The sequence below is a fragment of the Danio rerio genome, chromosome 17 (assembly GCF_049306965.1).
Source record: "Danio rerio strain Tuebingen ecotype United States chromosome 17, GRCz12tu, whole genome shotgun sequence".
Classification (NCBI taxonomy): domain Eukaryota; kingdom Metazoa; phylum Chordata; class Actinopteri; order Cypriniformes; family Danionidae; genus Danio; species Danio rerio.
In genome coordinates, this window is record NC_133192.1 from 30,285,143 (window position 1) to 30,299,782 (window position 14,640).

The 14,640-nt window shown below is 35.2% G+C and overlaps 1 protein-coding gene across 2 annotated transcripts in view; it reads right to left on the reverse strand.

Moving 5' to 3' along the window:
• Window positions 1-13,544, reverse strand: part of scfd1 (sec1 family domain containing 1) — a 26,539-nt gene extending 12,995 nt beyond the window's left edge. The window contains 15 exon segments of one of the 2 annotated variants that reach the window (NM_182861.2): window positions 92-188; window positions 309-390; window positions 901-974; window positions 1,054-1,144; window positions 2,810-2,949; window positions 5,039-5,138; window positions 6,773-6,858; window positions 7,320-7,375; window positions 9,112-9,201; window positions 9,292-9,379; window positions 9,523-9,645; window positions 9,727-9,817; window positions 9,899-9,987; window positions 10,071-10,141; window positions 13,469-13,540. In NM_182861.2, coding sequence (NP_878281.2) covers window positions 92-188; window positions 309-390; window positions 901-974; window positions 1,054-1,144; window positions 2,810-2,949; window positions 5,039-5,138; window positions 6,773-6,858; window positions 7,320-7,375; window positions 9,112-9,201; window positions 9,292-9,379; window positions 9,523-9,645; window positions 9,727-9,817; window positions 9,899-9,987; window positions 10,071-10,141; window positions 13,469-13,499 — 1,309 coding nt within the window. In that variant the 5' untranslated portion in view covers window positions 13,500-13,540. 2 annotated transcript variants of the gene reach the window in all.
• Window positions 13,545-14,640: the final 1,096 nt, after the last annotated feature.

The following is a 14,640-nucleotide window of genomic DNA, read 5'->3' on the forward strand; positions in this document are numbered from 1 at the left end:
TGTATTGGGATTTAACAGCTTGATATTTGCACTGGAAAACAAAAATACTAAGGAAGAACTGCAGAAATCCTGTAACACATAAAAGACTCACCATCAGGGTCACTGATAATGTCCAGCAGGGATTTATCGAGTGTGGATTTGCTCATGAGCTTCTCCTCGTACTCGAAGTACACGTCAAGCTTACGGCTCTAAAGACAGACAGGCAAATTTAGAAGAAAAATATGCAGCTCCGCTTCACAGCAATAATATAATGTGCTGTGAAAATGTAACCCAAGAGATGAAAAACATTTTTCTCATGAAGCACTGACCTTGATGTGGTCCAGAACTGCTGTGGCAACGTTGGTGTGGAGGTCAATCAGTCTCTTCTTTTCCAGGAGCTCAGGAAGAGAACTGTTTGGAGAGAGGAGCATGCTGTTATCTTATTCTATACATGCAGGGTCAGGCAGAGGTACAGCCGAAGGCCATTTCTCAACACAGTGACTAATACATATGTATAACGACACTCATGCAATATGAGACAAGTGCTGAATATTATTAGATTATATTAGGATATATTTCAGATACACAATTGAATAAATAACAGATGAGAGGTTAACTTTTTTCAGTGGGAGGATCAACAAATGAAAAACCTTTTCCTTTGCCACTGTTGGCCAAGAAAATGTCTTTGAGAATATGTATATTATAATTTATATTAATAGTATATGTATCTTGCTTTTTACTTAGTATTACTATTAATAATGTAATAATAATTAATAAATGAAACAAATTTTATATTACATTTCTGACATGTTATTTTTCATAAAAAATAAAATCCAACCTTATATGGACAGTAATAAGTATTCTTTAACACATCATGCTGATCCTTCACACAAGTACGTCACAGTACACAGAACTTCATACCTGACGGCTGAGGTAAGTTTGGCAGTGTTATCTGACAACATACTAATGGCTCCGTCGTCCTCCCCTTCTAAGCCCTTTGAACAAAACCGCATTTATTAACCAGCATGCAACAAATCTTTTATATACGTTTAAACATGAGCCTTATGAACTTACCATGATGCTCTTGAGCCGTTTAACCTCATCCTCTTGGGCTCGATATGTGTCCAGTTCCTCCTGCACAGCTTCTGCAACCTCTGGGAATGGGCTGAAATACAGAAAAGAACTCTATTAAATGGCTTTTTTTTTTTTTTATTAAGTGTCATTATTTTTCAGAAACACACTGAACTAGGGCTATTTTTGCTAAAATGAAAGAATGTCCTTAAATATTAGCAAACACTGTGATCATGTCTGACAAACGATTTGATTGATTTAAGACAACCAGGGATGTTTTCCTATCAAATATGTGTTTGCCAGTACAGTTGGATTACTAAATGTGTCTAACAGGACTTGTTGTCATCATTTACCCTCATGTCATCCAAACCTGTATGACTTGTTTATTCTGTCGAAACACACATACAGTATTTTGCTGCATATTGGTTTTCAACTTTTCTGGTTTTCCATGATGTCACTGTATGAAAGAAAAACAAAAGTTTCTCTGATAAAAAAGGGTCTATTTATACCTGGCCTTACCATGCATTTTCGGCCAATTTAATCACAAGTGGACAACACTTAATATGGGTACAAAACCGGGTCTAAAACGTTTGAAGCTTGTCCACTTTCAACAACTTACAGAAGTAGTCAAAACACATTTAATCAGATTGTTTTCGTAGACTAGATTATCATGTGTTCAAATGGCCCAGCAAAAGACCACCTACTTCTTCACCAATTGACCTGACATGTGATCGTTATGGGACGCATTGTGAGAAAGTGCACCAAAACGAAGTGTTCATGCTTCACTGTGCTGTACTAAAACACTTAGATGAAGACTAAAATAGTATTTGGATTCTATATCTTATTCATTTACTGCTTGTTGGCTCGCAAGATGTGTAATATATTCCTTCATTTAACAGTACTTTACTCTCCTGTGAGAGTGATTCAGAACTCGACGAAATAAGAGGAAAACAGAAAAGGAAATTGTAATGTGTCTCGGCTGACCACTTGTATTGAGATCACTGACAATGTATGTCAATACAGAGCTAAAGTCATATATGTTTGGAATGACATGAGAAAATAAGACACATTTTTTATTTTAGTGTGAACTAACCCTTTCATCAAAACTAGAACACAAAGAGGTCTCTAGAAAAATATTAGCAAAACGTAAATGTGTCAAATGGTTATTTCCTTCCCTTCATTCAGTCATTCATTTTAAAAATTGTTTAAGGGATTTAAAAAGGGTTAGTTCACCCAAATTTTTTTACATTTGTCAATAAGAGATAGAAAAATACCAAAATACATCCTTAAAACAGACCATATGCCTTCTGTAGTTCAAACAGAATATTATAGAGCTATGAAAACACTTTTGTGCACATATAAATCTAAAATAAAGACTTTATTTAACAGTTTCTTCTCCTCTGTGTCAGTATAGTGTGCATAGGGTAACTGTTAAAGATTTAATGTTATAAAAAAATTAATATAACATAAAATGTCTAACAGTTACCCTATGTGCACACAAATGTATCCTCATAACTTCATAATACTCAGACCACTGAAGTCATATGGCCTTTATTTTGGCACCACTCTGGACTTTAAATGAGTCGGGACAGTATGAGGGAGCTCTCAGATTTAATCTAAAATATCTCCTTATTCCAAAGACAAACAAACTTCTCAAGAGTTTGGGATGACTGTTGAGTAATTATTGACAGAACTTTCAATTTTGGGTGAACTAACCCTTTATTTGTATACATTAGATTTATCAGCACTAGATGTTTACCTTCCTTTGTGTTTTTGCCAAAACTTGTCAGCAGCAGTGAGATCATAGCTCTTCTTGTTTTTCTTTTTGGGTCGTGCTCCGGCTGGACTGGCCTCTGACCCATGAGACTCGTCCACACTCACTCGGTTCAGGTGAAAGTCCTAATATGGGGGATTGGTTGGTTAAAAAAAAATGAACCAAAGCACAATGCAGGAACTAGGCATGGGCCGGTGTCACATTCTGATGGTATGATAACCTTGGATGAAAATATCACAGTTTCACTCTATAACGGCATTGTGATTACTGCTGTAAAATATGATCTATTTTTCAATGTCAGGGTAAAAAACAACAACTTTTCCCCCCTATTAAACACAGTATATTTTAATTGAATAAAAATGTGAAATATTTTTGGAACAGCAAACATGTCAGGCTAAATAATTCAAATAAATCACTGACTTCCGCTGTCTTCATTAGATTAAAACACATTTTTTTTTCATCTTTGGAAATCTTTCTTTTCTTTGGATATAAAGTAAAACCACTGCACTAGGTGATTTGTTTATCAAATTTTTGCTGAATCGTGGCCTGACCAATAGCTTTTGATGTGGAGATACTGTTGCCCTAAAAAAACTAATATTACAAGTTATATTATTATTATTATTATTATAGTCATAAAAAAATTTTAAAAAATGTATAGAGCCCTTATTATGCATTATAAAAGGTCATATTTCGGTTTTGAGGGTCTCTAACAACAGGCTGATACATATGAAAGGTCAAAAAACGCTTTTATTGTCTTATAATATGCATTTATTTATTTTCATCAACTCCCATATGATTTGTTCAGCGATTCATTTGTTCCCAAACCCCACCTTTGCACAAGGCTAATCTCCTGTGATTGGTCCGATGACCCAGTCTGTTGTGATTGGTCGACTGGGTTCAGAACGAGTGAAACTCCCACCATGGTTATGAAGTAGGACAGAGTATATGAGTATATGCCCAATGCAGGAATGCAGTAAAGCAGTGTAGTTAAAACACCAGCATATTAACCTACTCTTAAACCTAACATGGAGTAATAACATTGACACACATTCAGTATTAATCCCCACAGTGGCAAAAGTTGAACTATTTTGAAAATTTAAGAGTTGTGCGTGTGAGGAACAGCTGATGCTGGCCATAGCAAAGGCAAACGGCAGAAGATTACTAGGTCATTCAGAAACGCATTTAGCGGATCTGGCACTATATTATTAGTTATCTACCGTATCGACGTCAACGCGTTCAAGCAAAAGATCCGAACCAAATACGATTAATGCATTCTTCTCTAAGTTGACTATTTCATTAAAGAATCAATAGTTTTAAACACTGTGCACTTTCAGATTTAAACCTCAGCTGGATGTTTTCATTGACTTAGTGCTGTGTTACACACTTGGAAGGTCATTAATTCTTTCATTTTCTTTTCGGCTTGGTCCGTTTATCAATCCAGGGTCGCCACAGCGGAATGAACCGCCAACTTATCCAGCACGTTTTACGCAGCGGATACCCCTTCCAGCCGCAACCCATCTCTGGGAAACATCCACACATACATTCACACTCATACACTAAGGACAATTTATCCAACCCAATTCACCTGTACCGCATGTCTTTGGACTGTGGGGGAAACTGGAACACCCGGAGGAAATCCACGTGAACACAGGGAGAACATGCAAACTCCACACAGAAACGCATTTTGGAAGATCATTTAAAAAAATCCATAATAGGGGTTCTTTAAATATACGGTAGGAACAATATAATAGTAAATTTAGGCAGTTTTAAAACCTTGACTTTTCCAAAACACGGTAAACCTTGAAACCTGTTAACGTGCCATGCCTAGCAGGAACTAAAATATGTATAACCATAATAACTATACGCAACCTTTCTTTTGAATGCATTAAATGCAGAAACTGTAAAAAGGCAGAATTCAGAACTGCTGCCATCCAGGGAATTGAGACCTTACTAAGGCAGCAGCAGCATTTCTGAGACGGTAGAATAATACCCGAAGGATTAATGATCACTGGCACGGAAAGGAGCCCAGCACGTACATTCCACATTTCATGAAACCCCTTTGTCATCCATATGATAACTACAATAACTTCATCTTTCCATATGGCGCAACTATTTTCATTTTCCGTTTTAGGGAACATTACTTTATCAACAGCGGGAAAAAAGGAGTAATGAATTAATTGTGGGTCATGCAAGTTTATTTTAGGTTCTGCTCACCAGCACATCATGAATTAGAGCCTGATACGTCCATGTGTGGTGGAGAGGAGTCGCAAGATCCAGGTTACGATCCGCAAGAACAAACAACGGCCTCTGGAAACTGTAAGAGAGTGGAGGAAAACATGTCTCTAAGATCCAGAAACAGTATTTCTCAGGACATACAGTTGAAGTCAGAATTATTAGCACTCCTGAATTATTAGGCCCCTCTATATATTTTTTTCAACCATCTTCTGTTGTTCATTCATTTTCTTTTCGGCTTAGTCCCTTTATTAATCAAGGGTCGCCACAGTGGAATGAACCACCAACTTGTCCATCATATGTTTTATGCAGCGGATGCCCTTCCAGCTGCAACCCATCACTGGGAAACACCCCACTCTTATTCACACTCATACACTATGGCCAATTTAGCTTACTCAATTCACCTATACCGCATGTCTTTGGTCTGTGGGGGAAACCAGAGGAAAACCCACACAAACATGGGCCAACTGACCCAGCCGAGGCTAGAACCAGCGACCTTCTTGCTGTGAGGCGATCATGCCACCCACTGTGCCACCGTGATGCCATGATGACAGTTCATAATAATTTATTAAAAAATTTTCAAGTTGCTAGTATTCAGCTTAAAGTGACATTTAAAGACTTAATTGGGTTATTAGGGCAAGTTAGGGTAATTAAAATCATTGTATAATGATGGTTTGTTCTGTAGACTATCAGGAAAAAAATAAACATTTCTTAAAGGGGCTAATATTATCAACCTTAAAATGGTTAAAAAAATTTTCCGAAATGAAAAAAAAAAGACTTTCTCCAGAAGAAAAAATATGAGAGGAAATACTGTGAAAAATTCCTTGCTCTGTTAAACATTATTTGGGAAATACTTGAAAAAGAAATTCACATGGGGGGCTAATAATTTTGACTTCAACTGTATAAATAAAGCAAACTTTTCTCTATACTTCCAACCATCAATCCATCCTTTGTCTATCTTTCCATTCATCCATCCGTCTGTCTGCCTATCTTTACCCAGTCAGAAATTGTGTGTGGTAAACTAGTCTTTTACAATATAGATTGTTATAATAATAACAAATATTAACTTATAAAATATTGCAAATTTAAAATAATAAACATATTTTAATCAAACCAGATCTAATGGGCTGTGCAATAAAGATTGTAGGAGTTTTAACTCATGGTATATAAAGGAATCAGAGAGTGAAATTTAATACCTTTTAAGACCTAATTTATGACTCTTTTAATTGTAAGACTCTTTCCATACATTTTAAGACCTTATAACCACTTTTCAACCGGAAATACTGGCAAGATTTTAACTTAAAGCATATTTACTAAACATTAATATGAGAAATTAATCAAAAACTAAAACATTATTTATATACTGAATAAAAATCTTTCAAATCTAGCTAATTAAGCAGATTGGCGCCTATACAGCAGCAGAAATAATGGTCAAGCCTTGGTTACTGCAGTAAACAAAGCAGCATGATGTCAAATCTATAGGATTTCCTAGCTTTAATAAATACACACCATTCTGATATTCACAGATTTAATTCAGGCAAACCTTAGCATAAGACTATACATCACAAATCACAATCAAAAATGATATCAAATTTAATATCTTCAAAATAGCATTTAAGCCTTTTTTTAATACTTTTTAAATGCCTTAAATTTCTCTACATTGATTTATCAACTTTTAATACTTTTTAAAACCCTGCGGACACCCTGTTACTCCACCTGAACTGGCCAGTGCCCATGGTGTCTCCGGTGAACAGGCTGTTACGAGCGTCTCTCAAATTCTCTCTCAGTTTCTTGTCAAGTTTCTGAGGGTAAAAAGTGTCAAAGTGTCAAATCAACATTACTAATATTTGCAGCAGAAATTAGTTGTTCGATATGTATAAAATAATCTAATAAACGGAGCAACGGGTGTTCATTTTGTCTCAAATTACAGCAAGACATTCTTTTGCTGAAAGGAATCATCTAAAAGCTCCAGTGTAAGCGAGATGAGACTGGACTGAATCTCACATATGGAACAAAGAGGAATTCTGTACCATCAGTGAAAATGAATTACGCCATGATATCAGTTTGCACATGCACACAGAGAACAAAATCCATTGTAACACAAAGATTATTTAGGTGATCGTCACAAGACCATTCATGACCAGTAAAAAACTCTGTTTCTTAATTCATAAACTCTTATTTAACAAAGAAAAACAAGGGTGTCTCAGACTGTTCATTAAAAAAACAAAAAACTGAAACAAAAATAGAGTAAGGGCTCTCTTACCACTGCTACCATTTCGGCAGCATTCCCTCTTGGACATCGAATTATTGGGACAGCACCTACGATAACAGGAAAGCTCATTGTACTGCCAACAGGAGGGTGAACTGAATATCTGCTCACAGGCTCCCAAGACACACAAAATCACATTTCAAAAACAACAATACGGGCTTGATCGCTGCACTAAATTTGAATGGTTACGTTACTGTCATATATAATTGTAGAATGTAATAATTAAAGAGTGGATCAGTTCAATGCATCTACATTTTTTTGGTCTTCTGAGCAATGTACAGAACAATATTTAGAAAGGTTCTGCCACCCAGTGGAACTTTCTGACAGTTAAACTAATAGCTGTAATGTGAGCTTGATGCTAAAAATATGACTGCTTTTTTTATTTTGATAAAATATGAAGTCTTTTTAAATTCACATTAGTCAAAATTAGACAGACAGAGACAGCAACTGGGAGTCCTGTTTGCAATCATCAATTATTATTCTTTCATGATTTCATAATACAGGCACAAAATTGTTTAAAATATGTGCTTTTAACTTGATATTGGTTATTTAAAGTGCAAAATACATTTTAAAAGTGTAGGTAAGTTTAATGAAAATATTCTATTTGAAAAAAAAAGGATGACTTAAATTGATCAAAAGTGATAGTAAACAATATTCAGAGCATGCAAATGTTGTATTTAAAATAATGCTGTTCTTTAAAAGGCACCTATTTAACCCCTTTTTCAACATTTAAGATAAGTCTGTCTCTAGAATGTGTCTGTAAAGTTTCAGCTCAAAACACCCATCAGATTATTTATTATACATTTTCATTATAGGTGCCCTGTAAACAGCTTTCAACATAATAAAAATAACAATAATAATAATAATAAGTGTGGTTGTCTCACAACAAGGACGTTGCTGGTTCGTGCCTTAGTTGGCGTTTCTGTGTAGAGTTTGCATGTTTTTCCCACGTTTGCGTGGGTTTCCTCTGGGTGCCAAGTCCAAAAGACATGCGATACAGGTAAATTGAGCTAAATTTGTCCGTAGTGTATGTGTATGGATGGGTGTATATGGGTGTTTCCCAGTGATGGGTTGCATGTGGAAGGGCATCCATTGCGTGAAAAATATGCTGGATAAGTTGGCGGTTAATTCCGCTGTGGCCCAGGTTAATAAAGGAACTAAGCCGAAAAGAAAATGAATGATTGAATAAGAAGTGTTTCCTTAACATCAAATCAGCATACTAGAAAGAATTCTGGATCATGCCATGTGATAATCTGAAGTAATGATGTTGAAAATGCCATTATAGGAATAAATACATTTTAAAATGCATTAAAAGCATGGTTCACCCAGAAATTTTTATTCTGTCATCATTTACTAACCCCTCCACTTGGTCCAAACAAATCTGAGTTTCTTTCTTCTTATAAAGAGAAAAGAAGATATTTTGAAAAAAAAAAATCTGACTTGCATACTATTTTCTTCTTACTATGGATGTCAAAGCTTATCACCGTTGAACAACATTCAAAACATCTTCTTTGTGTTCAGTGAAAAAAGAAACTCAAAAATGGTTGGAACAACATAAGCCAGTATAAATGGTACGTAAATCTTGATTTTTGGGTGAACTATGCCTTTAAATTAGACAGCTGTTTTAAACTGTTATGAAACCCACAATATGAATTAAACTTAAATAATTAAATGGTGAGCGTAGGAGACATTTTAAACATGCATAAAAACCCTTAACAAACCCCCAAACTTCTGAATGGGAGTGCATATGCATGATAGGATACAACAAATTAATATCCTTATTTACCAAGAGTAACAAAGAAGCAGAAGAGACTATCCACTATTGTGTCCATTATACCCTCCATGTCTGTGTCCATGATATCTGGCTTATTGATTGCTGAGGAAACAGAACAAGACAACTATTAATAACTCTGGATTATATTTAAAAATAAATTAATTAATATTTCAAGTGGGTTTAACAGCTTACCATGGTAGGAGATGTGCTCTTTGTTTTGATTACAGAGAATGAACATATCATCCTCAAGTGTGATGAAGTTCAAATACTGATCAAATACCTGAGGAGGAACAGAACAGTCTAACATTTAAGCTGAAATAAATATGAGCAGCATGTTATTTGGCTTTCTGCATGACTTCACTGAGCTCGAGCTCTAGCAAAAGCACAACAGACACTCACTGTGAACAAACATGTCGGACTTACTTTGGTCACCTGGTTTACTGCATTAGCCGCAAGCGCAGCACTTGCTATATCCTCCAATTTGCTTCTGGAAATTGCGGAGATGAAGTTCAAATAGTAGGACTCATATAGTTGGTTTCGGAGGTCCTGTGATGGAGCATATAAATGTTCTGAAATTATTCAAACAAATTATCTTTGAATGGGACTGACCAAAACAAGCATATTTACTTGACATATCCTGTCGATGTTCTCCTCTGTGGGCATTATAAAGTAAATGGCAGGAACGTCTGGAATGGGGTCGCGATCTGAGTGCAACAAGCTAGAGAGAAACAAACAATTGTGAACGATCATTTCGATTAGTATTATGAAACAGCTGACTGGATGTTTTAGAGGTGCTCACAGGTGCAGAGTGATGCCCATGTCTCGTAGCTCTTTCACAGACAGAAGCGGAGATATAATGTCTTGGCCAAAGCGATCGTAAATAAGAACCTAACAAGAATAGCAATGTGTGAGCCAAAAAAGCATCACTGAAGCACATTTAAAAAGGGGAAACTTCTAGGTTTGTCTCTTACCTTCCATACTGGCTCAGCTGTTGTGTTTTTAAGGGGTGGGGCATTAAAGTTGAGCATTCGTTTGAGAGCAGCTGAGAAGAGAAATAGCAACGACATATATTAGCAATTCTTAACAACAGTTAACATGCAAGATTTGACAGTGTCAATGTTTATAAATCTTAGAAAAAAAACAACAACCACAGCAAACTCTTCATATTTAGTTCATGTTAACTCAGTTTTCAGTTGTTTATTCATTCATTCATTTTCTTTTCGGCTTAATCCCTTTATTAATCTGGGGTCTCCACAGCGGAATGAACCGCCAACTTATCCAGCATTTGTTTTATGCAACGATTGCTCTTCCAGCTGTAACCCATCTCTGGGAAACATCCGTATACACTGATTCACACTCATACACTATGGACAATTCAGCCCACCCAATTCACCTGTACTGCATGTCTTTGGACTGAGGGGAAACAGGAGCACCCGGAGGAAACCCATGCAAACGCAGGGAGAACATGCAAACTCCACACAGAAACGCCAACTGACCCAGCAGAGGCTTGAACCAGCGACCTTCTTGGTGCGAGGCAACAGCACTACCAACTGTGCCACTGCGTCGCCCCAGTTTTCAGTTGTATTTATTAATGATATATTATTAACAGAAAAAGATATTTAAAAAAAAATAGGACCAATTCTCACTATTAACTAGTGCCTTTTTTAGCTGCCTATTATTAAGATGCTGGCTGTTAATCTGTACTTATAAAGTATATAATCTGCATAGAGATGGCACGATAATCTTTTTCAAGGTTTACCACGGTTTGGAAAAGTCAGGTTTTAAAAACGTCAACATTTTCAGTTAAACCGTTCCCACGGTATTTGTAAGATTTTCTTTTGTAAATTTTTATTTTTTGTTTGTTTTTAAGGACAACAGTATCTCCGGCGGAAAAGATATCCAAGATGCACTTTTTAAATGTAAAGAAATCAGTGTAAGCTAATGAAGGCAGCAGAAGTTAACAATTCATTTTCATTATTTAGCCTGACATATTTACTGCTCCAAAATATTTTAAATGTTTCTCAAAATAAAATATATTGTGTTCAAATTTAAAAGGCAAAAGTTTTTTTTTTTACCCAGACATTAAAAAAGAGCATATTTATGGCAGTGAACATAATACTGAGAAATTGTGTAACCTTGATAATTTTATCTAAGGTTATCATACTGTCAAAATCTTATACCAGCCCATGCCTAATTCTGCATAATGATATTATACAGTATATACCTAATCCTACCCAATACATAAAACTAACTACTACCTTAATAACTATTAACAAGGAGCAAATAAGGTGTTTACTGAGGTAAAAGTCAATGGTTCAGTAAAAGTGAGACTTGTACGTTGAAATAAAGTGTGTTATTGTTGAAAGTAACTCATACAAAAGGCTGTAAACCAATGTAGTTAACTTTTTATTCATTCATCTTCTTGTCGGCTTAGTCCCTTTATTAATCCTGGGTCTCCACAGTGGAATGAACCGCCAACTTATCCAGCAAGTTTTTACGCAGCGGATGCCCTTCCAGCCGCAACCCATTTCTGGGAAACATCCACACACTCATACACTACGGACAATTTAGCCTACCCAATTCGCCTGTACCGCATGTGTTTGGACTGTGGGGGAAACCGGAGCACCCGGAGGAAACCCACGCGAAGGCAGGGAGAACATGCAAACTCCACACAGAAACAACGACCTTCTTGCTGTGAGGCGACAGCAATACCTACTGCGCCACTACCTCGCCCCCTGTAGTTAACTTATGTTAACAAATAGAACCTTACATTTACTTAATTTTGCTTCAAAGATTTGTGTGTGCAGTGCACATATATATTTTAACTAATAAATAAATAATGAACAAATAAACGATTAGATAAGGGGTCACCAATCTCGGTCCTGAAGGGCCGGTGTCCCTGCAGGGTTTAGCTCCATCTTGCTTCAACACACCTGCCTGGGTGTTTCAAGTATACCTTGTCAAACCTTGATTAGCTTGTTCAGGTGTGTTTGATTAGGGTTAGAGCTAAAATCTGCAGGACACCGGACCTTCAGGAACAAGTTTGGTGACCCCTGGATTAGATAAACAAACCAAATCACAAAATCCTTCTTGCTTCTGAAATTTTTAACAACCAAAGCATAGATTCTCCCCTAATTTGAAATGATGCATTTTATCCAATGTTCATTAGTTCTGATTTGTAAGCGCTCATTTCTGTTAGAACCCAACTGACCCTTGATCTAATTCTCGATTTGATTTAATAAATGTAGATTTAATAAAATGCAATTGACATTTGTGAAATGAAAAGCAAACATCAGTTCTTAAATGTTCAATTGACAAAAAGAAATTAAGAGCTTGAACATTAAATCAGAACCCATACTCATAGAGGTAAAGTTGGTTTTATATCTGCACATTCGTTCATTTAGAAGACTCTATATTGTTTACCATGTTACTTTGAATATTCTATTGAAATTAGCATGCAAGTATGACTTCTCAACAACATTAACACTGTTTATTTGACTGTGAACAATGTTGTACTTTGATAGTCATTGGCTGCTAATAGGATTTCGCTATTTAGAGTTTGCAAATAATACTTTTATGAAATTATATTATTAAGAGGAAAGTCCGAAAACCAACGTTATCTCTATCCCATACTTAAATGCATACAACAACATCAAATTATAGGTTATGGTTATATCATGTCATTTGTGTATCTCTGACTTAAAAAAAAAGAAGAAAAAAAGAAAACCGGAAAAATAGAGAATCAATATTTAAATGACCAAATAATAACAAAGGTATTTTTGTCCATCCCAATAAAGATTTGTTAGGACAAATAACTATATTAAATATATTATCCACTAACGATAAATTATCCACAATACACGTATATTAATGTGATATTGCACCGCATATAGAATTAGTTAAAATAAATTAAGTATAAATAAATTAAAATATCGTACGTAACCTTCCCTTCAACACTGTAACGTTACCCAATAATTATCATAAATATATTGTACCTAACGTTAAGTATTGATCTGAATAATGTTCGTGATTTTAGCTAGCTTGCTAAATCAGATCAATTTATTTTCATGACAGGACTCACGGGTAATAATAGTCGTATACATTTCGTATATTTTTAAAGTACAAGTGTTTCTTTATGCACTCATGTAGGTTAATCTTTCATTCATCTCATATTAAGTAGCTGCTTTATGAACATCACGGTTAGCATCCTCAGCTACACTGACAGGACTGTACTACTTCTGTTTTTTTGCATTCAGCATTATTGTCTGTATTTTTAATTGACAGAGTTTAAAATCGTGTGAAAATGACTAGTATTAATAATATTGCCAGCATTGAGTGTTTGTGTATAAATAAAAACTTTAGAACAGACCTGTCTGTTTTTCCCGGATGGACGCCGCCATCTTTACTGTTTATGCAGTGACGACTGCGAGGGTGACGTGGCAACCGGCGAGCCGCTGTCTGTCAGCGTACAAGAACTCACACCACTGGAGATCCTCAGTAAACAGATCAAGGAGGGCTTATCAGATGATTTTAAATAATTTATATTTTGATTTTTAATTTAGTTTCTCTAGACAGAATATATGCATTATAAAATTATGAAAAGCATTTTTTTTACCAGGCTCAAAAATATTAAAGTTAAATTAACATTTTTCTCTTTTGTTCAATTATTTATCAGAAGAAAACAATCACTTTCTTTTAAGTTATTGACAGGCACATTTCAGTGTTATCATTTGCCTTGTTTTATGGATTTCAAGACCTAAGGGCTTTATAGAATTGTATTGTTTTATCCTTATTTGAGTCTATGAAAATAAAAAGTAAAAGTATTATAACATTTAAACTGTGATGATCCAAATTGGGATACAATTCAAATATTGCATGATCATATTTTTTTTCAATATGATTAGCCCTAATTTGTCAATCTATTCATCCGTTTATCCATCCCACCATGTATGAATTTGTCTATATATCTGCCTATATATTCATTTTTTGTCTATCCCTGTATCAACTTGTCTATATATCTGGTTATCTATTCATCCTATTGTCTACCAATCTATCCAGTTTGTCTATTTACATATCTGTTCATCCATCCATCAATGTCAATCAAGTCTATCAATTCATCCATCAGTTTGTCTATCTGCATATTCACCCTTTGGTCTGTCTATCTATCATCTTACATCTAAGAAAAAGTACAAATGATTAAAAAATATGAAAAAAATGATATAGCTAATTTGGACCAAAGCAAAATGAGGTTATTAATAGTATAAAAGTTAAAAAGATTATTTTTTTAGACAATTCTAGAAAAATCACAAAAAATCTGTCAGTTTGCCCATCTGACAATATACAGTAGTCAACATTTTAAGTGGACCAAAACCTCTAATCAAAGTTCTCCTTAAGCTAGTGAACAACTTAATCACTTAAAACAATTCTAACAAACCTTCCTCCACTTCAAATGTTGACTACACTGTATTCATCAGTCTGTCTATCCAGTTATCTATCCCTTTATCTGTCTTACATTGATCAATGCATCTATTTGTTTGTCTT